At 36.9% G+C, this 21,371-nt stretch overlaps 1 protein-coding gene across 1 annotated transcript in view; it reads left to right on the forward strand.

Moving 5' to 3' along the window:
- LOC306759244 (disks large homolog 4-like) overlaps positions 1-21,371 on the forward strand; it is a 111,891-nt gene that overhangs the window by 82,186 nt on the left and 8,334 nt on the right. The window contains exons 12-16 of the mRNA XM_079244814.1: positions 1,367-1,523; positions 2,150-2,252; positions 13,444-13,558; positions 18,963-19,145; positions 21,101-21,164. Coding sequence (XP_079100940.1) covers positions 1,367-1,523; positions 2,150-2,252; positions 13,444-13,558; positions 18,963-19,145; positions 21,101-21,164 — 622 coding nt within the window. The remainder of the gene's footprint in view (positions 1-1,366; positions 1,524-2,149; positions 2,253-13,443; positions 13,559-18,962; positions 19,146-21,100; positions 21,165-21,371) is intronic.

The following is a 21,371-nucleotide window of genomic DNA, read 5'->3' on the forward strand; positions in this document are numbered from 1 at the left end:
ATGAAACCATTGAATTGAGTAGTTTAGGTTGCATTGGTCCCCATGTATACTGAGTGAACTCTGTCCTCTGCCTGCTGTAGAACTGCTTTTCAATGAGTGTGTTTTGGCACAAAAGTCGCAGATGTCTATGTGAATTTTGTCTGGCATGTAAACTCAGGTCACATATGTACACACACACACACACACACACACACACACACACACACACACACACACACACATTCCTCCACACACATAGACACATGCACACACACACATACAAATACTCTCAGTGCTGCTCTACTGTCTTTAATCCATTTTAATGGAGGGATTACAGCCTATAACAGCCCTCGTCACTCGACTGGCATCACCCTGGTTACCAGAATATGACTGATTTCGTCATAGACCTTTTGACCAATGAATGTGCTTTGATTATTATAAATCTGATAAGCCTCAGGCGGACTGTGGGATGGTCACTTTGACGTCTGCTCTTCTTTTTTTTTTTTCCAATTACTCTTTCATCTCTTTCCCTCTGATTAGTAGTGCAAAAAGAGGATTACAGGTTTTAATAAATAGCTACTGAGTGAGCAGAATTTTCTTCTAGTATTTCTGAGTTGGTGATTTCAGATGATATATTTGATAAATATGTAGAAGTAACACGTGACTAGGGGATACAGTGATTCCACTTTTCTGAAATCTCTTGGATTTTAATTTGGTATTCTGCATTGAAAAACAACAAGTTTCATGTGGATATTTCACATGTGGCTGATCCAACATATCCGTCATGCATTCATTCATTCAGGCTCAAAAGATGTTCTGAATTATCAAGAAAATGTTTTCTTTACTTTTTTTTATATATTCTGTCTAGAATGATTAGTGAAAAAGTTAAATGTGTGTTTAATACCTTCTACACCCACAGTTGTAAGAATTCATAGCAACCTTAGTGCTGCTACATGATTCAGGAAGTACAATACTGACACCTGCTGGTAGACATAGTAAACAATCTTTCAACTGAAATGATCATGCCCTGCGATAGGATGGAGACCTGTACCCTGCCTCTCGCCCTGTTATTACCAGGATTGGCTCCAGCTTCCCTATGACCCTTAATTGGAATCAGCGGTTAAAGGAAGGAATGAATGAATGAAATGATCAGTTTATTACCATCAATTACCTACTTTCATAAAGTACATGGATACATACATAATTACATCTAAATAAAGTAGCAATGTTGCAATGCATGTTGGTCATATTTGTCTAAATCATCATAATATGTAATTAATAATTTGATACTGATTTATCACATCAAGCAAATCTCCACTGAAAAGGAGGATTCTATCATCATTTCTTGCTCTAACACAGTGAATGTGTAATTTGTGTCTTTCTCCAGGGAACCAAGACGGGTAGTCCTGCAAAGGGGCTCTACAGGTCTCGGATTCAACATTGTAGGAGGAGAGGATGGAGAGGGAATCTTCATATCCTTCATACTTGCTGGCGGTCCAGCTGATCTCTGTGGAGAACTTAGAAAGGGGGACCGCATTCTGTCGGTATGAGCAACGATCTCATACAAGTTCTCTGGAGGATGTAGCACAATTATAGGAACCATTATTGTTATTAATAACTCTCATTTTGCTTTTATTGTTGCATAGCTTACACACGGGGGTCTCATGAAGTGAATATTTTTTTTTAACAGTTAATCTTTCTCAAGAGCCTCTCCATGTAGTTCATCCACCCATTTACATTGACGCTGTGTTGTCATCCAGCTAAGAATAAGTATGAGGTTCCTGCCAAAGCTGAACATAATGAGCATTTTGATTTTTTCACCAACTATAGCATTCTGAAAACCAGAGGAGGTTTTTGCTTACTGGTATTGCATTTACCAGTCAGCCAGCAGGCAGTTATGACTGGCAGGGATGTGTGTATTAAGCCTGAAAATGTATTTTCTGTTTCTCCAGAATGAAATGTGGTTTTAATTTTCTTCATAAGGGGTTCAAGCTGGATTTAATCCTCAGACTGCAGAGATGCTGACAGTCCCAGTAGAATTCCTTTATTTATTCAAACATGCGAGTGCAGAAAAGGGAATGATGTTATGCATTCAAGGCTTAAAGAATACACAAGTAAATTTGATGCTGTTTAAAGTTCGGCTGTAATTGTGTGCACTTTGTATATGTAGGTAAATGGGGTGGACCTGTCCAGTGCAACACATGAGCAGGCAGCTGCAGCTCTGAAGAATGCAGGACAGACTGTTACCATACTAGCGCAATACAGACCAGAGGGTGAGTAGAATATCACATACAATAATGGAAAAATTCCTGGTTGAATAATAAATGTGCATTCATAAAGAAAATTTAAACAAATTCAAATTTGTAGCTTTGTTTGGTGTGTATTTTGTATAGAATTTGTAGATCTTTGCATTTTGTACTTTTACCTTTGTACTTGTGTGAACTTATGTGTACTAAGTGAAACAATGCAGTGCATGAGCACTGAAAGTCTTAAAGTGTTAAACCAGGAGAAAAAGCAATTGGTATTTTAGTGTGAGTATCTTACCAACCTTTGTTGCCTTCTGTGATGTACATTGCAGGGTTTTTTGGTAATTACGTATTAGAAATGAAAAGATAATAATTATGATTATCCTTTGATAACATAATCATAATCCTGATCATAACTTGCAAACAAAATTAGCCCTTTAAAAGATGTTTAAGGGTTTTAAAGAGTAACATAATGAAGAATAAGTGAGAATAAGTAAGGCCTTACTCCAGGTGTCATATTTACATTCCTCCTCAAAAAGATCGACTTACACACTGATTCACAGAATGGTGCCAAACAAGCATGACCCTGGACCTCAGCCAGTATCTTAAAAGGTTGTAACCAAGGAAACCAGGTTAGAAGTGCTGACTGCCTCAGTTAATGGGATGCTTTCATGGTGGGAGGCCTGAACACAGATCTGACACATGTGCACACACAAAGTTGATCTGCATTCAGTCCACCGATCTCCTCATTCAGTACAGCAATGCTTCTACTGGATCATCATACTCTGGCTGAGAAACACACAAGAAGGTTGCTAGTTTAAACCTCAGCTTGGAGAGGTTTTAATGGTGGCCTTTATGTGTGGAGTTTGCACGTTCTCCCTGTGCATAGGTTTTCTCTGGGTACTCCAGCTTCCTCCACTGTGTACAGAAACATAAACCCTGATCTGGGCTGCATGCATAGTGGTTATTACTGTGGCCTCACAGCAAGAAAGTCGCTGGTTCAATCCTTGGCTGGGGTGCAGCTTGGACAGTGGCATGTTCTCCCTGTGTATGCATGGGTTTTCTTTGGGTACTTCAGCTTCCCCCACCATCAAAAGACATGCATGTTAGATTAATTGGTTACTATAAATTCCCTATAGGTGTGAGTGTTTGGGTTAGGCTCCAGCTTTCCCGTGGCTTAGTCCGTTTTTCGTCGGACTAAGCGCTTGTGATAATGAATGAATAAACCCTGATATCTAATTTCTATTTCTTTAAGTAAACATAAAATGGCTGTGAGAATCCATACATTGGGGATCTGTTCAGCAGAACCATGTAATACAGTTTCTGAGACTTTATGCTTCATTTTATAGCTGTACACTATCTAATACTTGTCTTCTGCCCCCTTGTGGATGCAATAATGACACAATAATGCACCACAATGATTTTTGACTTATTATATTTTGACATATCACACAGTAATATATACACACACACACACACACACACACGAAAGGTTTTATATTTGATGCTGTAAATCTGTTGTAATGCCATTGATCTGACTTTTTACTTTGTCCTGTCCTCAAGTAACAATAACAGCAAGTATTTAGGGTTTTTTTGGATTTGGAATACACATGACTCATTCAGTCCTACTGGACCAAGCAAAGACCAAAATGGATAGGAAGTCTTTTGTCTTTTGTGCTTGTTTGGTCAAGCTTTAATTTTATGTTGTCTGTTGATATGCTGAGAGCCTGACCGACTGCAGTGGTTAGGCATCACACAGAAACTGAAATACATCTTAATTTTTAAGAGCCAGGAAACACAATTCAATTCAATTCAATTCAATTCAATTCAATTCAATTCAATAAACGTTATTCCTTGGAGAATAATTGAAAATCCCAGTGGAGCAGCATAAAAGAAAGCATGATAGTTGAAAGTAAAGACAATTAAGAGAACAAACAGTTGTACATAATGTTAGAAAAAAATAACACAGAGACATAAATATTTTAAAATAATTAATGTGTTTGCATCGTGACTCTTTGACAGACTTTATTAGTGGTTGTTTACCTTCTGTCCATGCTGGACTTTGGTCAGTGCTATGTATGTGTGTGTGTGTGTGTGTGTGTCATCTGAGGACCATGTTTGTCTCAGTCCTGCAGTGATAACATGCAGCGCTCCCTCTGTTTCACACACACTTCCTGCCAACGAGAAAGGAACTCATAACAACCTCCACCAGGAGAGGAAAAAGTGTCTGTGTGCGCAGATCTCATCCTGTTATTTATATTAATATGGCGCCCACTGTGGCTGATCACAGCACAGAATCTCACTGCTCATGCTTTGTGTGCTTGCGTGTGTGTTGTTGATTTCAGCTGATGCAGCAGGTATAGGTATTTGTGTTTGTTAGTACAGCAGATGGGGTGTTATTGTTTTTAGTAAAAAAAATAAATAAATAAAATCACGTTGTATTAGCACTGCAGTCATTACTTATCACACCTCAGGCGTTACTTGTAAACTCGTATATACTTCACCAGGTGAGGCTGTTGGAATACATTACATTCTTAATGATTAGATTTTACTCTCTTGTTTTTTTAAAGATGTTTCAGGAAATTTTAAATGCAAGTTCACTACAGATGTTAGAGGTAGGATGGGAGCCATAATATTCAGATTTTAGTGCTATTATGCAGTCTGTTTACATATGATAGTTACTGTTCAGCATTAGATGAATAATTTGGGAAGAGTGGTAAAAATAGATCCTGTCCCCCAGACCATTACACATCTTTGTGCAAATTTACATTCACAGAAAGAACCTAAGAAACAACTAAAGGACAACATATATGGCAGTATTCACATCACTCAATGTATTTCCCTCAAGGCCCTTTGACACTCAACTGACCCCATTTCAACACATTTTTTTTTTTTGCTGTCATTAACATCTGAGTCACATTTTGATTTTGAAGAAAAAAAATAAAAAAGGCAAGTCCACAACCATTGATTATGCTATTAATTTGATTGGCAGCAAAAATGTAGTAAAAGTACAAATATATGGATCCACTAACTTGCCCATTTCTTCCTGTTTGACACATGATTGACATTTTAAGCAATGACTGACTGCCATCCGACTTTGGTTACAACATTTTGTGCACTTCACACCTATGTTACACCAACTCAATATCCAGATACAAATCAAGCTGCTTACTTCAACATGATAAACCAGCTTCATGGATGCATCACAATGTGGCTGTTTATTCCAAATTCAGCAAACAATAAAAGAATCAAAGGGTCAGGCAGATTCACGAAACATATTTAGATTTTTCTGCTCCTTTTTTGCTCCTAAGGGGTAATTAGGTGTGAAGAAGCGATGTCACCATGACAAAAAATGCTTCTGATCAGTAAATCTTAAGCGACAACCATTGTTTCTCACAGCTCCCTAGAGGCACTTTTTTCCAAGATTCTATGACAAAAAGTGGACATAAGTTGCCCGTGATGTATAAATTAGTATATGATCAAAGTTTCCTTATTAAATGAAAACTTATCAGCAAGATAATTGCAACTTGAGTTTATTCTAATGTTCCCAACATTTTGGCTCATTTACCTTAAAGATATTAGCAACAGGTGACCTGTCAGGGGATCTGTAACAGCTGCACAGTCTGATGTCATGAGGCTGTATCATTCTAAGTTTGCTAACATTAAAGACAAAGAACCATTGGCATTACAGGCCAGTAGCTTTTGGCCTTATGGTCATAAGAGAACATAATTTCTAAAACAGTGTCTTTTTATTTATTTATTTTTTTAATGTCACCTTCTTTTTCAGTCTTTTTTTTTTCCGCCAAAGAAGCATTTAACCAATAAAGACCCATCCCATGAAAAATTTATCAAAATGAGTGCATTTATCTGAATATAAGGTATTTATTTGTCCCTTTAACAAAATGTCAAATAAACAAGTTTCCTTTTGGGAAATACTACTTATTACCATATGATATGTCAACATTTTTAAAGTGAAATGTTCTGCTTTCTGGTGTTCATTAAGGGGCAGAAGAAAAAAAAAAGATTGCGTTCCACAGGGTTTTGAGGAAAGCTTGTATTATAAAGTGATGCCAAACTGTATGTATCTTATTCGTGATGCTACTTTCTTAGAGATTAGAATTGATATCCATGTTGATCAATATCCACCTAAATACAATATTTTAATGTTGATTAGTATATAAGCATAATTTCTTTTTAGACATTAAAACTTAATGCACACCAACATTATAAACTTAATTCCCACCATTATTTGTCCCACAACAGGAAATTCCACATTGCTGCTTCATTTCCCAGATCTCAAGTATCCAATACAAATGTTGTCTGTGCTGAACACTTGTGTCTTCATTAATAAAAACCAAATGCAGCAGTGTGGACTTTAAACCCTCCTGTGTTTTAAAGTTTTCTGATGTGGGTTTGTAATTCCTGCTGGTTCACAGCAGCATTAGTCACTGGGATTACACACTACTGTCACATATACACACTGTCACGCACACAAACACATTCTCACATGACAGAGGCGGTGTCTGTCAGCAGTAATTCTGAGGTGATGCAGAGAGGATTATCTTCACTTCTGTTAGCCTGCTTATTAAACTTTGTACGTGTGTGTGTGTGTGTGTGCCATGCATTAGTTGTTATTAATAGCAACTTCATTCCTGGGTTTCACACTCAAGGTTTTTCAAATATCATCTGGTAACTGCAAAGTAATTTTCTTTCATTTCTTTTCCTTCAGTATCTTTAGCTTCTCTTCTCCTCAGTGTTTGTGGCTTGGTGGTAATGGTCTGACTCATCGCTCACAAAGATTTATCTGGGGTATTTCAAGCTTTGCTTGTAAAGGAAGGCTCACTGTTTTGAGATTTGCTGGGTGTCGCCTTGTCACAGCAATGTTGAGCTGCAGGAGAGGCTTTCACAACAAAGCAGATGTGCACCAAAAAAGCACATTCAAAGGAGAAATTTAGTTGATTGCTTTATTTGATCTCATCGTTCTCCTTCTCTCCTCTCTCATCTCTCCTGCAATCTGATCAGTTAATCAATACCAGTATAGATTACTCTACTGGACTGTTTCAATTATAGATGAGCCCCAGCCAGCGCAGCTATTTTTAGAGCCAAGGCTTTAAAGTGCAATGAATATTTCAAATTTATAAAACAGACTTACCAAGTGAAGGATTTGGGTTTTACTGTGTTTTTGCACATTTAAATTAACGGTTTAATGTCTGTAAATGAGACATTTCATGAAATATTTTGATTACAGTGTACAAGCCCATTCGTCTTACAATTAAAATCAATGTATCTCATGGGGAAGTTACTTTTTTTTTTGTAGGGGTAAAACTGAAAGGTGTGCCTTTTTATACATCTGCTTTTTAAAATCGCCTTCTTTGATGTTGGTTGCTTTTTTGTCACTTTCTGTCATGTGTTGCCACCTTTAATTTTAGTTTAGCAGAAAGCCGTAGAGGCCCAAACTGAGTTGTATGTGACTAATTGGCAGCGCTGAGAGCCACAGCCTCTAGTTAAATATGATAGTTAAGGTTGGAAACTATAGGAACTTAAAACTAACCCTTTTAGAAAAAATACTTAATTCAGGAAATCAAATTTTTTTCTTGTTAAAGAGTAAGTCAAATTTGACACTGGAGTTTGTACATCCATTGCAGTTTAGATCCTGGGTGACAGCATCCTTCCCTTTACCATGACTTCCACAGATTCCTGGAATGTAGTTGTATGCACTACATGGCAACCAAAACCAAATATTTTCTGCCATCACGTTTTGCTTATACTCTTGGATCCAAGTGTCACTGACATATGCAACTCTGTGACATTGCCAGGAAAAAAAGAACCTTTTTTTTTTTTTTTTTTTTTTAAACCATTTCTTTTAATCTGTTAAGAGTTTATCTAAAGCAGAGCAACCAATACTGGCATCTCTCTTGTGTACTGGACTGAAATTTCTTCTGAATATTTGCCAATCTAAACAGAAAAATTTGCTTTTTATGAGAAAAAAATGCATTAGTTTGGATGTAACCCAAGTTTGCCATCAATGATTTACTTCGGCCCTCTCAACAACCATCTGTCAGCAGACAGATCTGATGACAAATCATAAAAGCTAAACTACCTGAGACTCCCTACCAGTGAAAACAGAGGAGGCCAGTTAAAAACAAGTGTCTGCAAAACTCAAAAAAGAAGCCTAGATACCTTCTGTTTAAGCATTACGTGGATAATTTGAGGCTATAAGACACATCAGTCCACAGTACTGCTACTGGTAGAAATAAAAAAGCATCTTTAACTCTAATATTAACAAAGACATATGTAAAGAGGCATCTACTGTTCTCCATGAAGGGCAAACAAGACTACAAACAGCCAGTAGCTATAGCTAGTTAATCATGACTTGTCACCTTTGTGTTTTTATATCCTCTGTGACAAAACTAATAAAGGACATAGACATGGTGGTTATCAACTGTAAAAACATTTCTGTGAATCTTCAAAAGGCCCTACAGTCATGTAAGAAAGAGTTGTCTAAGCAAGAAACAGGGCAATGAGTGAGCTGAAAGGAACATATTGGTGCAATGCTCTCTGTCCTGAAGGTGTGAGTTGCCCATCTCCAGCGGTTTTCTGTTGAATTGCTGCACACTATGCAGAAAAGACCAGCTGCTCAGTTGGGGAACAATGCTCCTCTAGAGAGAGAGAAGGGAAGAGAAGCGAGGGGAGGCAAATAAGGGAAGCAGGGAATAAAAATCCTGAGACCATTTGTCTCTGTCATGACCCCCTCCCCCTTCTCTTTTTCCCAGTCTCCTCCTCCTCACTTTTCCCCTTTCCATCACTCTCTTCCCCTTCATTGTGTCGTGTGTTTTCTCCCTCCTGCACTGTGTGTTTCTCTTGTTATTAATCTGATAAGGCTTCACTGAGGTGATGTATGCCGACAGCGACGGTTAAATGCTGATCATGTGAAATTTCATATCTGGTGATGTTGATTTATTATCACAAGATGCTTCATTTCTCTTGAAAACTGAAGAAAAAAGGCCTCCACTTAACATTTAAACACTGACTATTATAAATCACTAACTCCAGCATGAGTTTAAGACTTTATGAAGATGAATGCTAATGTTTATAACTTGGAGCTTCTTTATAAAATGAAAAGATCACTATGTAGGAACTTTGAATTAAGCTGCTACTTTATCCTCCCAATTGTCCATTTTAAAAATGCTTGGTCAAGCTCTGCTGGGTGTTTGAGTGTGTGTGTTTGTGTGGTGTGTCAATTCCCCAGGCCAAAGTAGGGCAGGAGAGCCTGGCATAGACTCAGCTTCCTGCATGAGTGACCTGAGGGAACGCTGTGTGTGTCTGTAAGTATGTGTGTGTCTCCGCCCTACAGCAAGCTGCTGTCAAAGAGGGGGAGGAGCAAAATGAACACACCAGCAAACCAGAGATACAGAAGAGTGTAGTAGAGAGAGCGAGTTAGCATCTGTTGTCTCTCTGGCAGCTGAACAGCACTGGACTGATTTTATACACATTTTTGTTTTCTTCTCTTTTTTTTTTTCCTTCTCTCCTGAGCCACACATAATACTTCATACCAGCACACGCTTGTATTACTTCACACACACACACACACACACACACTCACGTCACCGCACTCTGGCGCTGTCATACACTCAATTCAACGTGGAGCTGGCATTAGAGCTTCTTCAGCATCTCTGTTTTTCCCCTCTTTCACACCTACGGACTCTGAGATTCAATCCTCACTTTCACTCACCAAGACACTGATCTGAAAGCCACGGTGCTGGGATCACATTGTGGACGTTGAGGCTGCCTATCTGCCAGCAGTGTGTGAGTACAGCTGAGGAGGGGTTGAACTGATTTACATGTCAACATCTTGCCTGAGAAACATTGAGTAACTTTGGGTGCTTTTTGAAATAATGGCAAAGCTAGTGGGAAATGCAGCAGATTAGCTTAAAATCAACTTTTTTAAAAAATTTTATTTTATTTTTTTATAAGATTTGTTCTAAGGTAAATTTGCATACTTACTCAAAATTAAAACCCTGAGCTGCCATCCTTGGTTTAAGTCCTTATATATAATGACGATTGCTGCATACTTATCAGAACAGGCTTTGTCTCTCAGGACGAATCAGTGTTAATGTCTCAGCTGTAACACACTCTTTGGTTTTTACATAAAAAAAGAAGCATAGTGACTCTTTATCGCCACAGTTTTCTCTGCCTCTGTTTCCATTAGTTCATCAGTCTTTTTTTTTTATGTTGGTGCATTAACGCTTTGTGACTTTTTGTCATTTACGTGTTTCCTCTTGCCACCTCTCTGTTCCACTCAGTCAGTCATCTTCTCTTCCTCCATTTTTCCCTCTCTTTCTCTTTGTAACATAACATTGAGGTGATGTGTGCTGACAGATGGTTAAATGCTGATGATGTTAAAACAGGTAATTTTTATGTTTGACATGAGGGTTCACACTGAAAGGAAGAGCATCCATTAATGTGTAATGTAATATAAAGGAGACCCCAGGAAGAATAGCTGCTGATGTTTCAGTTGCTAAAGGGGATCTTAATAAATTAAATTAGATATAAAGGTATTTTGAACTAAGTCAGTGCTGCAAATGTAAGAAACAAGTAAATTTGGTTCAGTACAAGGTCATTTTGATTTCCCCCTCTCCTTTCATGGAAATATTTGAGGTAGTTTTTCCTCCCTTTCAAAACATCACTGTTTTGCATAAAACATTTAGCTGTGGAATAACTATAGTATAGTTTGTTTAATTTCAATTTCGATTTCAACTTAAGCCGTGAACGTCTTTGAGCTTCTTCAGTATACTTCAGTTGTTAACAGCTTTGTCAAACTAAGGAATGCTTTGCTAAAAATCAGCAGAGATCTGACTGTTTTGGGTCCATTAGACAGGCAAGACAGGGGGAAGAGAAATAGGGCGAAGACAAGACAACTTGTGTGTGTGTGTGCATGGCTGTGCGTACCTTGAGTGTGATTGAATTACTCAGGGTTAATTTGATTCTGTAGACCAGAGTAATGGTTTAGGCACACACACAAGCACATAGAGACATGATCAGGGGGGCTTTTTTGAGCTTTCGAATGATGGTGTTGCCATCTTTGTGTTTGTTCAGAGGTTTCTGGGAAGTTAATGTGGTGAGCAGTGTGGAAGACAGCCATATCCGCTCTTCGCTTGGCTGCTCTGGATAACAATATTGCATCTACTGTCATAGAGAACCAGCAACTTGCTATTTAGATGTAGACATTGATATTGTGACTCATCTTCATAAAAACAATTGCACATAAGCTTAAAACATTTTAAATGAGCTTTGTCACATGAAACATTTCCATAACTAATTTACATGTATAATTAAAGAGACACAATGACATTTTTATAATCACTATATCAAAAAGGGGGTTTCAAGTGTAAAACTTGAGCATTTTTTTCTCCGAATAGCAGGAGGAAATGAAGCATAGGGTCACTGTGCTGAGTGTGTGAGTAAATCATTGCACTTTTCATTGATTGGCTACCCAGGAACTCTCGCCATTTTCCACTTGTCGTTCAAGGTGGATTGAGTCTACAGTTGTTACTGATGGTGAAAATCAGAGTATTAATTGTGAATTCATGATTGAATTGATAAATTTCTACAACTTTATGACAAATAGAAACTATTTGCAGTGTAATTGTATTATTCTAAGATATGCTAGGGTGAAATGTGGACAACAAACAATTCAGGCTCTTTGTGGAGAAACTTCTTTTCCAACATGCAAGTTTGTTTTTATCCTATGTTCATTTAGTATAACTGTGATATTTCAACCAAAGAACTAATAAAAGCTTAATGACTTTTTGAAAACGCTGCACTAGTGATGCTGCATCACACCACACTAACGTCACTCTGTGAAGTCATTGTGCATGTTTAATGCTACTCCTCAGATTTACCTGTTTTTTTACTTTCAGCAAAAGCATAAAAGCAGAGAAGTCCATTCTCACATGCAGCAGCTGCTCTCTATGACAGCACTCATACAAAGTGCATGAGTTTATACACTAGAGTTAGAATATTGCATAATTCATTCATGAGTCTTTTAGTCATTTAATTTCAATAGTAAGATTACCTACATGATAGATTAAGGAGTTGTTGGCATGTTGTCTGAGGACTGATAGGAGGAAGAAGGGGAGGAATGCAAGGCAGGGTTCACACCAAAGAACAACCGTTCCCTTGTTCCCTACTGCCTGCATCTCAGATTTGCCTAGAGATTCAAATGGCTCTGATGTTAAGCCCACTGAAAGCCGGCTTCCCCAACCAGAAAACAATTAGTTAGAGTTAAGCAGAGCGGACTAAGGCTGAGGACATCCTTTCCCCGCACAAACTTATATTTACATTAAAGAAAGATATTTTTAAATCTAAGAAAATTTCAGAAGACATCAATGGGGTCTTCACTGCAAAACACTGCAGAAGGTCTTTTGTTTGTGATAATTATCCTTTTTTTAAAAATCAGTCTTTATAAATTATTTACATCTTGAATTTATGGTAAGTGTAATGTTTTCATGAGTAAATAGTGATTTTATTTGCATGATTCATAGACTGTCTAAAAAAGATGAATGGAACCATCTTCACATCACTAACAATAATTGGTCAACCACATTTTAAAGCCTTGACTTGGCATCCAGCCATCACTATGTAAGTGTTTGGTGTGCACATTCATTCACTGACTCATTGAATGATGAAACAATTTTCATAAAGACCACCATCTTCCTAATCAGAATGTATGAACCTGGAAAAGGAGGCTGTAATAGCTGAAAAATACTGAACTAGCGGCCATGAGCAGCATTGAACTTTAGGTGTAAAGGACAGTGTGCAGTTAAATTTTTATGTTGCTTGTTACACCGAGTAATCCCTGTACAAACGCATGGACCATTACAATTTTGCCATTAAAAAAGAGACTATTTGAAATGCTTGTACTTGTTGCTCTGTAGTCATTTACATGAAACATGACTGTCACTGAAAATAAACCACGACCCTTCAGGCTGTTTTCTGCTCATGCTTGGCTCTTATCTTTCATCTTCTGAGTGATTAGCGTGTAAAACTCACTACTTCTAATGTGGAACAGCAGGTAGATTGTAAAAATTGTTTAAAAAAGATGCTTCCTAAAGAATTATTTATTTAATGTGTAAAATTCTTTAAGAGCAATATGTAATTCTTCTTTTACATATGCTGGTTCTATAAAAGGTTTCTTTTTGTGTGTCTGCTTTTGTAGAGTACAGTCGTTTTGAAGCAAAGATCCATGACCTGAGAGAACAAATGATGACCAGCAGCGTCAGCTCAAGCTCCATGTCTCTACGCTCCACACAGAAACGCACCCTTTATGTCAGGTAACACACACACATGCAAGATTGATTTTCAGTGTCCTTCAGCGTGACAACTATCAGAAAGTCATATTTCAGCTGTTTAGTAAATGTTTTATGGATGTAAAAAGCTAAAATAGAAGTTAACTCATATAAAATGACAATAAGATTATGTCAGGAATGCTGTTTCACTCAAACACATGTCTTGTTTGTAGTTCTGTGCATCCTTTGTCCTTGTGTCACTCTTGTCCTTGCGTGTCCCTGTTGCTCAGTCTTCTCTGAATCATCAAATCTCTTTGTTCATGTTCGAAGCCCAGAAGCAGCTTCTGACCAAAACCAACTATACTGTTGATGATGTCCTTTCTTTGTAATAAATAATATAATTATTTATGGCATTTGGTTCACATTGACGCTTTAGATCTTGTGGAAGATCAATAACAGCAAAAATCAAATCAAATCAAATCATACTTTATTTTTATATCAAATCACCACAAAGTGCTTTGCATTATAAGATTTAAAAGAAAATTTATGAAAACATTGTAAGAAAAAAAACTAAATGGAAGAAGGTACAGAGTTTGTGAATATATTAACAGTACCAACCTGATTGACAGAGTAAGTGTGCTTTTCTTTCAACAGCTACTAACTAAATATCTCAAAGTTAGAGGCCAAAGGTCATTTTTAAGGTCTGACAATGTCATCTATAGAGCAACTCATTGTCAGAATGCTTCATCAAAATAAGTGAGTAACTGTTGTTTTCTCCCTGACTGAGAAAGAGGAGGATTTATTATTTTGCTTCTTCATTGTGTAATCTTTTTTTTAAAAAAATGCTAATAGATCATTTTCTCTTATGAAACACCAGGGGACACACGATTCATCTGCTTGGAATAATCCCCATCAAAACAAATTATTCACTTTGTTAACTACAGTCTAATGGTTAATTATGAGGAATGATGAGATCACTGTTTGCCAACATGCTCGGTCATGGCTATGATTGTTGTAAGTCCTTGAGTTTTTACTTAGCTTTGGCAAAAAGCAAAGAATAGTGCTGTTGCCCACTCAGCTGATTAAATCAGACAAAAATGTCACCCAACACCAGTTTATAAAAGTTATAAAGCTATAAAATCTACAAACTACATTTAAACTACACCTGACTGCACTACTGGGACTTTACTCTTCTTTGTTATCTGTCATAAAAGTGAGTAAGGTATATCACGCTAATCTTCCATCAATAAGTTAGAAGTCTTCAAAAATTTTGATTTATAGACTTGTCATATACATCTAGAGAGATGGTGGCCATGTTGACGACCAAACTGTGTCAGTGTGTGTTAAAGGTCTGTAACAATACCATTAAAGCACTAACTTCTAAGCCAAGAAGAAGGCTGATGAGTGTATCAACTGATATGTAGAACTGGTTGAGAATTAATGCAGTTTTCTGGATTGTTTCTCAAAAATATTGGACAATTGGAGTCGATACTGATTACAATGTTTAAAATGTTTTTAGAGCAGCATTTACAAAAATGTACAGCAATGCAACAACCTGTGTAAGCTTCTGATTTAAAAAAAATATATATGAGGAAAATTTCATAAATAATGCAACTGATGACACCTCTTGGAAGGTCATTTGTTCACATACTGAATTTAATGACAAGTCCTGTCAAAATTAGGCCAGGATCATTTTAAGGTTATGTAAAATAATTTAGTAATTCCCGCCCAAACAACCTATATATTAAATTACTGTCAGGGAAACAGTTCCTTTATTACTGCCCAGAAATGATCAATCAGCCTGCTAATATCAAAAGGAAGCATCACACTGGCATCCAATTGGTTGAGGTGAGCTTGTTGGTGCGTGACAGATTGGGGGTGCCTGGTGCTCTGGGCTGCTGTGTGTCCATGCATGTATATGTGTGAGTGTAGGGCTTGCAAGTGTATTATGTGTGGAAGACAGGTTAACCTTTCTTCTTTCCTCAGTAGAAATGTCACTGACGCAAAGTGACATACTGTATGTACTGTCTCCATGACTGTCCTTTATGTGAAAGGTGTGTATATATCCTCTTCCCCTTGCTTCTCTCCTGGCTCATTTTAAATTCACACCATTATGGTCTATTTTAAACACACTGCATGGCTCAATAGCTTGCCATCGTAATTGTATATTCCACTGCGGAAAGATTCACCTGAAGAGGCAGAGATAGTTGCACAATATATGATAATCAGCTGAACTGCAGTCATCACTAAAGGCTTACAGTGCATTTTAAGCAGAGTGTACTTTTCGTATTAAAAATTGATTTTCCTTTTCTTTTCTTTTTTTTTTGGCAGGGATCTAAATGCTTTTTAATATATCCAAAGTATGTTTTTTTTTATAGTTTTCTGTTTTGTGAAAAAGGTCAATTATCTTTCTAATACACCCCATTAGTTCAGTTTTACATTTAAATGTGGGTAATGAACCCTTCGATAATCTCAGAGATGAAAACTTTATAACACCAACACTTAGTCTTATTTGAAACCTAGAATAACAAAGCAGCTGAAAGCAATCAGTCTAATTAAATGTACTTATGTGAAGGTCTGACTATAATAAGTCACTATGTGATACTGAAAGATGGAACAAACAAGGCTGTATGTTGGTGTAAAAGCAGGAAATGTTAGTTTAGTTCTTTTCTCCCCTTTTACTGTTAACATGGTCTGATTGGAAATTTATTTGAATTTTCCTATTGTGTCTTACAAAGCCTTATTATATATTTTCTTTCATCCTTTGTTTTATCTTCTGAAATAAAGCACACATAAACAGTACCAGAACATGAGCATCCACTTCAAAGTTGAACTGCTCTGTTGTTCAGAAAATGAGATGCTGGCAATGCAAAAGTCCAACTCTGGCACTATGTTTACAAAGGCATGTTTGAAATGTAATTATGTTTCTGTTACAGGCACATTAAGGTAATTAATGTTCTCTCAGTCGATTCATTCATGTCAGGTTTTTCACTTTGGAATTAAATTTACTGTAATTCCAAGAACAGGTTAATTGAATTAGAGCCTCATTTCCAGCTACAGCTTTTAGAATTATTACACATAACAATCAATGCAGTCTGTTTAGTGAAAAATTGGTTGAAATGCCAGGAATGATCTTGTTTGCTTTATTGTATTTAATAATTTCCTTAAACAGCTTCTCTGGATGTACATGAAGATTGTTAGTACTGAATTTATGTTTATTTCAGCTCATCCTCTAACCTTAACATGGTGCAGGCCTTTTAGAAAATCTGAAATCATTTATCATAACAAGGTAATAGACTCCAAGCTGCATATACATCATTAATACAAAACTTTCATCAACATGTTTACAACAGAAGTTATTGAAGCATGTAAGATCCAACATATTTCGTACTGCAGTAGTCTGTGTGTCTTCACATCCATAATTGGATTTCAATGGATCCCACAGGGGAATTAAACTATGAAATTAAAATGAAATTGACTGTGAGACTGAGAGTCTGTAATTCATTTAGAGTTGCATTTACATGGTTTCTGGCCTTGTTAACTCTGCACAATCTATTCGTGAGACCTGCTCAACACAAATTCATGTGTGGTGAGCATCCTGTAAAATGTTGGTGTCAATTAGTACTGTAAAAAGAAAGTAAATACTATTTATATGTTTTGTTTCTAACCTTTTCTGCTCCTTTTTCCATTTAGTATGCTTTTTTTTTTCAATTTTGACTTCTTTATGAATTAACAAAGGAAGTGTTTGTACAATAAGAAAATATTTATACAATGTCACATAAATCAATTTTACAACAAAAACATTGATGAAATAGGAGAAAATATTTAAAAAAAAAAAAAAAAAACATCTAGCATCAATAAATCAATTAGTTATTTTAATAAGTTGTTACCAGTAATGAATTCCGCATGGAACTCTTATACTTGGATTAAAATAAAACAGGTCTTATATTAACTGAATGAACTGCATACATTTCACACATCAGCTTATTTTTTTTATTTTGGATAAGTTCCAAACTACGTTATTTGTAAACACTTTAAATAAAGTATTGTTAAAAAGCCCCTTAAACATAAGCAATGAAGATGTTCCTACAGTTTTGACGACCTATTTTCCACAGGTTTGACTGTTTGGGTTATTTTTTATCAGCTTCTAAATGGATGTTTTTTGTGCAATTACGGCTAATTAATTCATGCAGTGATTTGACCTGTTAATCTGCTGCTTGTACAATAATGATTATGATATGATAATTTATTGTAATTAGATGCCGTCAGTCAGCTAAAACCAACCTGTATGACTACTCTCCCTTTCAGCAATATTACAACAAAAACTGACTAAAAAAAACAACAAAAAACACGAATATATCTTTTATCTAACTTATTTAAGTCACATTGGTGTGTTTTTTAACTAGAATTGAACTGTGTAGTTAATCTTACAAGTGCTTTACCCTGAAGGTTGGCCCTTAAAGTCATTATTTATATTAACAATGCTACTGATGTCTTTAAAATGTCTCAAGGGACCAGCATACAATTTCTGAGCAGATTTTTGCTGGATGTAATTATTTTCACAGTAAAGTATTGCAAAAAGACTTAAAAGAAATGATATCACATACTGTTGTAACAGTCAACACGGCATGTATCACTCTTTATTCAACAAAGATTCTATTAATCATAGGATGCATTGTTTATATCAGGAATTTATGCTTATTCTCGCTGTGCAGTTTGTCGCATTATAATCTGCTACCTAAAATCCTTGTGTCCTTTATTTACATCTTTCCTTTAGAACCTTTAATCCAACAACAGTAACACATGACATGATGTGTTTTTGCTCTGCTCTGAGACTCTCTTAGGTTAGTTTGCATATGTCTGTGTCTGATTCATGTTGCCTCCTTCTTCTCTGTTTCTGTTCTGTTTTATTGATGAAGGCAGTAGGGACTTTAGGGGATGCTGGTTATTTCAGCTCTAGTTACGTTGCACATACACACACTACCCATTGCTGGCCTACTTTCCAAGGTCTTTTCCCTCTGGATTGGTTTGAATCTGTGGTCACAGACATATCACGGCTCTAACACATACACAAACATCCACAGTGACACACAAATAGACAGACGTGCACAACTGCCTGCATGAAAAGAGAAACATGCAGATCCAGACAAGTTCAAAAATGAAATGCATGGAGATTTTGTGTCACTGTTCATCTTTTATCATTTGTGTATAATGCTGGGGTCGATTTACTATGTTAAATGACAAATCTTATAATGAAACGTATTCTGGGATTTCATAGTGCAATGCAAAATAAAGGCATTCATGGCTTCTGCAACTAAATACATGACTGACCAGTGTGCCCCCATCCAGCAGGACAGAGTTCTTCTTCTGAACTGAAGTGGTGTTTTTGTAATAGACTTTTCTTTTTTTTTTTTTTTTTTAAATGTTGTTTTCTTCTGTTTGTCTTCAGGGCGCTGTTTGACTATGATGGCAGTGCATCAGATACGAGCACGCCCAATCAGACCCTGCCCTTTCATTTCGGGGACATCCTCCATGTGAGCAGTGCTGGCGAAGAAGAGTGGTGGCCTGCCCGTCACCTCAGCCCCCCACCCCCAAACTGCCCTGAAGTTGGGGTCATACCCAGCCGCAGAAGGTCAGAGCTCTAAAGCTTCAAGATGGGGGTGGGGTTTGATTAATGACCCTTGTTTACAACAATATATCATAGTCTTCATTGGCTGTTTGATATTACTTGTGTTTCATGACAATAGCTCTGCTGTCATCAGCTTGAGTGCTTCAGATTTATTGTGGGAGGTGACTGTGGTACTAAAGCGCATGTTAGGAAGACAGTTTAAGATTCAGTTGTCGAGAAGGTAGGTTAGTTGGATCCAGAAACACACTGCTAGGGTAGAAACTTGTGAGTAAGATGGTCAAAGCACCTGCATGTCTCTGACTCTCTACTGCAAAAGCATATGCAGATGATTGCGAGAAAAAATATGCTTATAGTTTTATAGTTTATATGTTTCATTTATTCATAAAAAAGCTACACATGAGAGAAACTATAGAAACTATCACTTTTACAACTTTAAAATTGGAAAAAAGTTCGATTTTTTTATTTTCTTCTTTCTTTCAATCAAGTGCAAGTGCTTGCAAGTGAAGTAGGGGAGCACTTCATCCTCTTGTGGCTACAATGAGTATTACAAAAACAAACACTTGATCAAATGAAACAAATCCTGCAAATTATTACACTAGAAAATCATATTCAATCCAAATATACAGTCATTTACAATCACCTTACTGTCTTTTGTTGTGTCCCACTGTGGAGGAGGTAACAGAAATATGTTTATAGGTATCTTGAGTGTGGGGACCCCATGTTGGACAAGTCATGTGGTCATCTGTGGAAAGGAAGGAGGTGGCATGATGGATGCAGCAGAAGGAAGGAGAAATGCATTTTAGAAATGTTATTGAAAAAGAGCAGGTTACAAGAAAGAGAGGGAAGAGAGCAAAAGAACCAGAAACAGGCTATTACACAGGTTAATGGAGGGGTGCTGGAGCAGTGATTGATGCTTTCGTAATGTTTCTCTTATAAATGAGGCTGTGTTTCAATGGGACTACCTGTTTAAATAAAAGGTTCAATAAAGGTAAAAATATATATATATTATCACAGCTTGCTTGGCTTTCTGGCAATAGTATCAGCTTGTCAGGCTTGTCGGTTTACAATATGGATTTTTAAGTCCATTAAGTTTCTTCGGCTTCCTCTCAGCCGATTTTGAAAAGCATCAAATTTCTCTGCCAGTAAATTGAACAATTGTAAAACAAAAGCAAATAAAAAGACAAATCTGTGAAAAGTATTGTAAACACCTCTGTATTTGCACCATTTGTTGCAAGAAGCGCATCAAGAAGCGCCTATTGCCTCATCCACGGTGGAAATGGCATCAGGTTGCTGATGTCTGGTGTATGATGCATAATATCGTTAACACCATAGAAAGAAGTCCGGCGGAGTGACATCTGGTGAACGAGGTAGCCAGGGAATTGGGCCATCCTTTCCGATCCAGCGATCTGGAAATGCTTCATTTAGGAAGTCATGAACATACAGTCCCCAATGTGGAGACGCATCCTCTTGTTGGGAAACGATGGCTGCAGTTTTGCTGAGTCTGTATTTATGATTTTGTATTAACCAAAATACACATTGTGCCTTTTCCTGGGGACTAGCCATTTGCATGGTTTTATTTATCAGAACCTTTTTAGAACCTAATAAATAAAAACGAAATATGATTAAAAGCTTTGATAACCACTGAATACACAGAACAAACCTGATTAACATTATGTAATCAGTTGTCTTTTAAACTGCAAAGAGACTCCTTGGACACCCAGTACTGTCTAAAATGTTGGCTTAGTTCATACATAGAAGCAAAAAAATATGAAACATGATTTGTCAGGTTGACGTGGCTTGATAGTCTCAGTGTTTTTTTAAGCTACAACGTAATGACTTTTAAGTTTAAGGAGTTTTGTGAGTTTCAAGTTTTTGTCTTGACACCAAAGATATCTTATGTGGGAACGTATTTGTACCCTCTCTCTGCATATATCTTCATGTTATTGTTTGCTTTACAGAGCAGAGAAGAAGGAGAAGTTGAGACTAAAGACAGTCAGAGTGACAAGGTCACAGGAAAAATCGGTGAGTGTTCACTTTTCTTACAGGCCCTAAGATTAAGTTCTGATCGTAAATCTTGAACCTGATTTTACTGTAAGAGCTAATGACTAGATTAGAAACAGAAATCAGTGGCAGCAATAGCTAGAACATTCAAGATTCAAAACTTGAGTTGTCAATTCACCATATGTCAGAAAATACAGAAGAACTGAAATATTGTACTCCCTCACTACA

Source organism: Telmatherina bonti (genome assembly GCF_933228915.1).
Source record: "Telmatherina bonti genome assembly, chromosome: 8".
In the NCBI taxonomy this organism is placed as follows: Eukaryota; Metazoa; Chordata; class Actinopteri; order Atheriniformes; family Telmatherinidae; genus Telmatherina; species Telmatherina bonti.